Source organism: Photinus pyralis, unplaced genomic scaffold (genome assembly GCF_008802855.1).
Source record: "Photinus pyralis isolate 1611_PpyrPB1 unplaced genomic scaffold, Ppyr1.3 Ppyr1.4_LG3b, whole genome shotgun sequence".
NCBI classification, from domain to species: Eukaryota; Metazoa; Arthropoda; class Insecta; order Coleoptera; family Lampyridae; genus Photinus; species Photinus pyralis.
Window position 1 is genome coordinate 18,576,211 of NW_022170510.1, and position 8,912 is coordinate 18,585,122.

General features: G+C 37.2%; 1 protein-coding gene across 1 annotated transcript; it reads left to right on the forward strand.

Annotated features, from left to right (window-relative positions):
- Positions 1-904: 904 nt before the first annotated feature.
- On the forward strand, positions 905-1,678 carry LOC116167509 (cytochrome b5 domain-containing protein 1). Its single transcript, XM_031482909.1, has one exon. It carries the CDS (start codon positions 923-925, stop codon positions 1,592-1,594), a length of 672 nt encoding a protein of 223 aa, XP_031338769.1. The 5' UTR covers positions 905-922; the 3' UTR covers positions 1,595-1,678.
- Positions 1,679-8,912: the final 7,234 nt, after the last annotated feature.

Here is an 8,912-nt window from a genome sequence, read left to right on the forward strand (position 1 = left end):
AGCATACCGGACCGCCGCTGTTACTGCTGCCGTGGAATTTATGCGTTCTTATTTAGTTGTGATTCTATTTTTTTTAATTAAATTTTATTTAAAAATGACAAATTGTTCATTTCGAATTTCAAAAAAAAGACAAAGCAAAACGTTCAAGCAAAACAAAAAATGTGATGTACTTACATATAAATAAGGTCTTCCTAGTTGTTAACAATTCTTATTTTTTAAAGTTTACAAGCATTCACACTCGAAAGGAATACACATAATTTCGTAATTAATCACGTAAACCATAAGATAGTACGGTAATGGTAACGCATCTTTACACCCAAATACTAACAAGAAATAGAAAGTATGTATTCTAAAAACAATTAACCTAGTAAAAATAAATGACTTTGGAAACTATAACCTAATTCCAAATCTTCCAAAAGCAATCGAAAAACAAGTTAACTTTGCAAAATCTATGACCTTAGAGTTTCGGTCACATAGTCGATGATGTTTTCGGGAAATAATTTTGATCACTCCTGAGAATTTTGAATAATTTCGTTTTGGAGTTTTGATTTATCGATTGATATGTTTCGAGACTTAATTCGCGGTTTAAAATCTGATTCACGTTTCGAGTATAGTTTCGCTTTTAATCGGCGAAAATAATTCGCGGACTTAGGTTATTAAGCGTTTTTATTCGCGACTTTAATTAAACTAATTTAATTATATCTTTAAAACTATTATTAAGGTAGAATAAGGACTGTTTTGGTGCTAGCTGTAGTGTAAACATTCCTATTTGATTCCATTGCACCGATGTTGAGCGTACCTTGAGCATCGTAGAAATGGAGCGTGAGCTTCACCTTGGTGTGAAACAAGCTTTAGATTTCTAGGTTCAATTTTGTGTTTCGTAACGTTGGCGCCACTGGGAAAGTTGACAGCTTTGGTGAAAATGTACAAAGATCGAAAACACTCACCCACGAAGAACCATATCGCACCATTTGAAGTAGTCATTCACAACACGAAACACGACTGTTGGGTTTCTTTACTGGGAAAAGTTCTCGACATCACAAATCTAATCAAAGAATTTGAAAACGAGAAATGCGTTCGTCCTCTACTCGCTGAAGCGGGAAAGGACATAAGCCAGTGGTTTGACGAAGACACTGGAGACATTCGTACGTACGTCCATCCCATTACTGGAGCTAAGGTACCGTATTGTCCACATGGACCTTTACCTCATGTACCACCGCAAGTACCCGCTACTTCTTGGAGACCCATACTGTTGCCGTGGTGGAAAGACCCACAGTACGAGGTGGGTCCTCTCACAAAACGCGTCAGACCTTTAAAAATACTGAACATGTTAACATGTCAAGAAGCCTACATTAATGTTTGCTGCGAAGATACCATATTAAGGATTACGGAGAGGTATTCGATATTTAACAGGGACGGTTTAAGTTACACGTGGCTGTACGGCGATAAACAGTTACACATGGATAAAAATTTGGAAGAAAATGGAGTCGTCGATGAACGGGATTCGTTCACTGCTTTAGGACTTCCTCATAACACCCATGTGCCTCTTCTTTATATTTATTATAACGATGACTTCAAATATGAATCAATTTGAGTGTTGGTGCACCATTCGTCATGCTTCTAATGTATTAAAAATATTGCACCTTTAATAGAAATCCCTAAAAATGTTAATTGTTTGAAAATTGGCAAAAATTGCTAACTTATCACTGGTTATCGCAGAGATCTAAAGATATCATGAGAAAATGAGAGGACCAGTGGATTTATGAAGGGGCGGAGTGCTCAATCTTTGTGGCCTGAAGGGTAGAATTTCAAGGTATCCAAGGCAAATTCAAATATACCCAATGGCGGTGTTACTGATAGAAATTCTAGCCAATGGTGGCTGAAAAATATGTATACGACGCTAGTGACTGCTGCGCTAGAAAAATCGGCGGACAGTGCTTCAGCTTAACGCTTTGATTCCAGTTCAAAGACAATAAATCCAGCTTCCATTTCCACCCAATCTGACCCTCATTGGTCGCTATTTATAGAATAATCACGTGTTATTGGTTAAATCATATAAGAGTTGAATTGTCAAAGAAATCCGCGTTGTGTTAGTGGTTAGTCCATCCCATGGATTTTTTTATAACTTCCACGTAAATAACCTGTGATCAACAGTCGCGTCATAATAAGAAAAACTTTATTGTAGATACATGAGGTCACACCGCCATGAGAAATTGAGAAGTGCTGAAAGCTTCCTTACGCATGGGTTCTGTTACACATTTTCTATTCCGCAAGCTCAAGAACGCACGTAAATGATGTGGTTTTTATTAACAAGCAAGTTGTCGGTATCAAAAGTCGGTTCCACTTCGATGGAAGGTTAATTATAGCTAAATTTTGGCGGAGATACTTGTAGGAGATTTCGAGAATTTGATTAGCGTGTGCGTTTCGATTAGGTTACATTTACAAAAATAAATTGGATTTGGCACTCCATAAATCAGAAAACTACAGCGCGAACATTATTGAAGTTATAAGCTAACCCAGAGGCGAAAGTTAGGACACCATAGCTATGTGTTGTTGTTTTTTTTTGCTGAAACAGCCCATAGATAAAAATTGCGAATTTCCATATTTAATTGAACGTTTGACAAATATGCTTACACTTGCATGGATAAGGGTAAGTAAGTAAGGGTACGTTTTCGCTGCCGCCGGTAGACGCGACGTGTACCGGCAACCGGTACAGGCGGCGGGCAGCAGTCGCGTAAATGTTTTCGTTGGTCAGTGCGATCGCATTGGCCAGCTGCATTGTAAATACTATGTAGGAGTACAAGGCGGATGCCGAGAAGCGGCGTTTACCGGCGACAGCGGAAACGTACCTACCTTGAATAAGTCATCGTTTCAGTTTGGATCAAAGTGCAAAGACAAAATAGAAGAAACCCAAATCAGTTACGAATAGTCATCTCATTTAAATATTTTTTAGAAAGGTCGTCTCTTTTGCTTTTCCGTTTGGTTATTGCACTCCACAAATTATTTAAATTTTTCGATTTTTCAATTTTGTTTACATTATGGCACGACCGATTAAAATTTCATATGTACCGCTTCATAGGAATAATAATCCAGAGAATGGGTTCTGCCATAATACATAAGCGAGTCGGAAAAATTGCATTTACATCGGTGGTCCAGCAGGGTAACAGATAAGAAAAGAATATGCGCTTGCGGTTGCTTGAAAGGCGTTGCGGAAGCTACCGAAGTCTTGCGGTTTAGAACGAACCGGCCACTTTGGTTGGGGCCGTTTCGGTTTTAAAGCTTGGCAATAGAACTGAGTGAAAGGTAGAGGGAAACCAGCAACAATCGCCTTAGAGTGCAAGTCTCTTTCGTTAGAATACTTATTCCGGAAGAAGTTATGTCAAAGTTAATGAAGGCGCGCGGGCAGCTTATGTGAGATTCCGTTTGAAGAAAGTCAATTATTACAGTTTTAATAAAAGAGCAGAGTTCCTTTACTGTGCGAGAGTCTATAAAGAACGTTTTCATTCATTAAAAGGCAGTGGCAGTCGACTTTTCATAGCGGCCAGATCTAAGTTAGTTGACGACAGACGTGACAATAGAACGGTTATTTATTTGCCAAGAAATATCACGGCTAGACGTTTGGCCGTTTACTAAGAAGGTACGGAGATTATTTCGAAATACGGAGTGAAGAACGAAGCTTTCCTTTTCACCATTACGTCTTCCAAGTGGGCATAATCGCCAGGTGAAGATTTGAACCATTAACCAGATAGCTTCTGCCTCCTTTCCTGCGCGAACATTCATTCATTATAGAGAGCTGAGACAGCATAGGACTTCGGTTAACTACATTAGGCCATTACGCGAAACTTTCTACATCCACCGCCATGCCTCAAAGGAAAATCTTCATTTATTTATTTCCCGTTTCACCATCGGTTTGTTTCGTAATTAACCAGCGATTTGTTCTTGATTGATCTCGCGATTTGTTTGTAACGATTGTGGTCTGTATTATCGACAATTATTAAGTTTTTCGGGCGTGTCCCCCAATCCGTGCGTAGATTCGCTAGAATCGAGTTTGGTTGTTTTTGGTCCGTAAATTTTGTTTTTGCGCGATCGGTCATTTCTGACTATTTACCATGGGTGTTTCCATGACAGTACGTAGAATTTACCAGTTGCTATGATTACGACGACGCCAAAATTACTTACCGATCTAAAAACAGAACAGCAAAAATACTTACCGACGCCTTTTTAAAAATCAACAGTCTTACATTACATTTAATCTTTAATTATTGTTAGGTACATTAAACGTACAATTTGTGCTGTTGTTTCCTATAGCAAGACGCTCATAAAGTCATAAAGGAAGTGCAAAGCTAGCAAACTACATCAGACACATGCACATTTTTATGAAATTATTAATTTCAATTTTGACATTTAAACTGGTTACCTAGTGATGTACCCCATACCACTTCAATCATTTCGATTTATTCTGCTCGTTAATTTCTTAGTGCATATTTATATTGGTTGCATAATTTTAATTTCGATCGCGCAAAAAATGTTATAAGCACGTCGAACGTTAAGGGTTACCGTTCTCAGACAATAATTGGAGTCGTCGCTCCGCTCCTCCTCCAAACAATTGTCTTCGAACGGTAAAAATCCCTTACCGTTCTCCATACTTAATATACTATTACAATTACCATACGTAACATAAGCGCCGTCGATTTTTTTGGTACGGGAAACGCTTCATTCCATTGATTTTAAGTTCAATCGAATTTCTTGAAGAATGGTGAGAGTAGTCGTTAACCTTTTTGGTTTTCAGCAACTGGCTTACTCTTTCGCAGTTGTTTGGTTACAAAAGTGTATTTTCCTGTAGGGGGTGCAATTCATAAGAAATAAGAAATGTGCCGTAAAGCTAATAAATACAGGTTGCTGTGTTTTATTATCCCGTGTTCCCTACTCTTTTTGAAGTGGAAAAGAAGAAGCAGCTAGCCGTGACATTATTCAACGAAAACCCAAATAAGTGCTTTTTTGTACTCATTGAATGGAAAGATAATGTTTCCAAGCATCCTCGATGCACGGGAAAACGACTTTCCCGCATCGCGGTGTTTTTTAGTTTCCGCTGGAGAGAAGGGGTTATGCGCGTTCTTCGGTTGGTAGTACTTATTGAAGTCAACGAACGTCATGTCATGGTTAACTGTCATCTGCTGTAAAATCAATTAAACCGTTGGTTGAGGGTATTTAGTGCGATTAATCGGAAACAGACGTACAGAAGTTTTACGTAAATATATAAACAAGAACTTATAACGCAATCAAATTATTTTTCAGAATTGGAACTCAAGAAAAAGTAAGATTTATTGTTAAAACGTCTTAAAATGTGACCAGTGATATTCTGCAACTATTCGCATATGCAGTTTAAGAAAGCACATATTAACACACACAAAGCTTCCAAGGATTTTAAATGTAAGTAGTGTATTTACGCAACTCAAGATATTCAGTGCAAACGATGCAATGCCGTGACCAGTAGTAGCACTCATTGCAAAGGCAAAATATGTATTAACCAAAGATGTGGAAGTTTTAAATGTGACCAGTGCATTATTAAAAGTGGGTAGTTACAAAATTATGTTACCAACCAAACATATGATTGTGTTACCAACTCATGATTAAAAAAAAGCTAATTTACAAAACTTTATTAATTTTGACCTTTTTTTACGCAATTCGTTACAATAGTATATTGAAAGACAAGTGTTACAATGCGACCTATTGTAATACGACTATCTTGTGGCACGAGTGGCAACGCGAAGCGTAGCCACGAGTGTCCGCAAGATAGGAGTATTACAATAAAGCATTGTAACACGCGTTTTTCATACTATTTTTTCTATTTCGGTGCTTTAATTTAATTAAAAAAATCATTATCAGAAACTAGAGGGAACATTAGAACTAACATGTTTTATGTTGGGAACACTTTTTATGCCGTTAAGTTTTAGGTTGGCAACGTAGTAAGACTGACATTTTGAAGTTTAAACATGGAAGTACCCAACGAAGTACCTACTTGTACTAACTAGTAACTGCCAACTTAAGAGATGAGTTACCAAAAAAAACGACTATAATCACTGTCTTTGTACAACTGTTTTCGGCCGAAAACAGTTGTACAAGATGATCATTGTGACACCGAAATAGAAAAAAAATATTGTACCTAACTCTTTCGGAAAGAATTTTCCCGCATTCGCACTAAATGCAGCACTCCCTACGGTCGTGCTGCAAACAAAGTGCTCATGCGGGAAAATTACTTACCGAACTTGTTAGGTAAATAACTATTCACGAACTTATAAATTAAGATGGACTGCTAATCAAACAGTTGCATAGAGGTAGCAATGGCCCTAGCATGGGCGCCGCCATGATGTGCACATTTTAGTTATTTTCTAGGGGAATTTTCCTCGGAATTTTCCTAGTGCTCAAGTTTTGAGACTATTGCAGCCTTGGAAAATGACATGTGTCACAATAATTTATTTAGAGAACGTGAGGTTAATGTTGGGTTAATGCTTGTTTCTTAGTTGATTTGAATTTCGCGCCAAGTGAGTGCACATCATGGCGGCCCCCATGTAGGTGTCACTTGTTAATTCAGCATTAGCAGTCCATCTTAATTTGATAAGTTCGTGGTACCGTTACATTTTGATGCCCAACAACGAGGCTCAAAAGAACAACTCTGAGTTAAATTATCCGAATTGAAAGGTACAACGTACTGTCCGGTAGAGTTTTGTGGAGTTTTTCAATTCCTAAAACCCATTTTTTTCTGTTTGGGTGTAGTTTGTAGGTGGTTTATTGTAATTGACAAGAATTCACTGTGTTCGGCTATTATAGCGTTTCAGCTGCGTAAGAAGCGTTTCTAGATAAGGAATAATCTAATAATTTTCCACCGTTGTCACTTTGTCAAACAAAAATGGAAGGGAACTGTTTCAAAAACATGTGATTTTGCCAGTTTTAGAACCACGCAATTTTATTATTGTTGCCCAAACTAATTAAAACTTTAGGCCATTGTCAATACTAAAATTATTATGTCGTTCTGTTCGGCAAAAAAATTTGCAAGTCATATTGCACATTAATACATCGAACGTTTCGTCAAATTATACATCGGTCTTCCTGTTCGTTAATAATAATTCAAGAATACGACTCTAAGATTATTAAGTATAATACGTCTAATAAGACCAGCAGTGCACAAGCACTGATTATGGTGGGGGTGGTGAAGAGTGTATGCATCTTTCAAACAGGACATCCATTACATTGACATTGCATTTTTATCCACTTATAAATTACTCTAATAAAAACTAATTATTCTAATTCGTAACTGAAATCTTGATCATTTGAGCGCACCACTTACAAAGCGATCCAAATAAACACTGAAACTTTTTTTTAGATATTTAAATAAGCTTTTTAGTGAGGAATCACAAGGTCCTATGTGTGATTGAAATTTTTTGTGATGCGAACATTGCCTTGATGGCCACCAAAATTGTGCCTAGCCTCATATACACAATTTTGTTGTAGAACGTCGTCCTGTTAACAATGAATTTCAAAATGGAATTGCAAATTGAATGTCGTAAGTAGGTAAATAAATTAAGAGCGGTTCCTAACGAAACGGCTACCATTCCGAAACATATTGAAGGGTAGAGAAGTAATCGAATGCATAATTTTTAACACACATTTGAAAATATAACCAAAGATAGGGTTTGTATAATTTAATATTTATCTTCTATGTATCTCCATTGGATGGAACGAGATAAGTAATTAGTTTTCACAAATTTGTCCTTACAGTGTCACCACCACGCGATGGCAGGATTGCAAACCTCGGCACTGTCAGGACACACTCTAAAACAAAATCGTTGCGTTGCAAAGTGGGTTAATTTGTGAACGAGTAGAAACAACCAAGACAAAATATCTTACTTTCAAATTATGGTAACATTAAATAATCACTATACTTTTTTTTCTGGATTACATGCATGCGCATCAGATAAATTTTTAACGAAATTCACCCTCCACATTTCGTTCTAATGCGTTTCGTTAATGAACCAACGATTTACTTCGCTTCGTTTCCTGTAAGTGCGTTAAGTTTTCCACGAATCACTGCATTCTAATTAAGTGTAGGTTACATGCTCAGCTACGAAAACTGCAGTGAACTGTCTAGATAAAAAAAAACGTCGCATTCCGCGAACAAGACAAAGGGTTCGATAATAAAGTAACTCATAAAAATATCATTTTTATTTACTTGACATCCTACCTACTTTCTTTCTGACTCATAACAAATCATTTAACCCACATATTTACAATCCCAGACCAGGAGATGAGCTTTTCGGCTGAGTATTTTAATAAAGTTCCTCTTCAATTTAAAGTAATATGAAAATGCGCAACTTGTAATTACTTGAAATTCAAAAGGTTTCTTTTTCGTCATTTGAAAGTAGTGCCGGTGACTTTATTACGTAACGAACCTTGCGATCTATTTGCACGAAACGTAATCCATAATTGTTTAAGGTGATTTTCATGAGAAATACTAGTCATATTTATGTGAATTCCATCCGGACAAATACCAAGTATAAATCTACATTTTTTTTTATCGGTAACGTATGGTGGGTGACAGGAAAATTTTTCAAAAATACTTCATTACCTGCGTAAACCAATGACAGATAACAAATTGTTTAGTTGGAGATATGTACGTGTAAGTAATATGCTGAGGCCCATTTATCTCCTCTTACGAGTTCTAGTCCTTAGCTATTTGTTGCTGAAAAAAAATTCTGAAATTCGCTCTCGTTTTCGATTTAGCGCGCGGACGGACAGACGGACACACAAACACAACGGAATTAATAGTATGGTAATCGCTATTGCCCATCATTCTAATAAACTAGACCAGCGGTCGCCAAGCGGTGGTCCTTGGACCACGAAAATTTTAGTGGTCG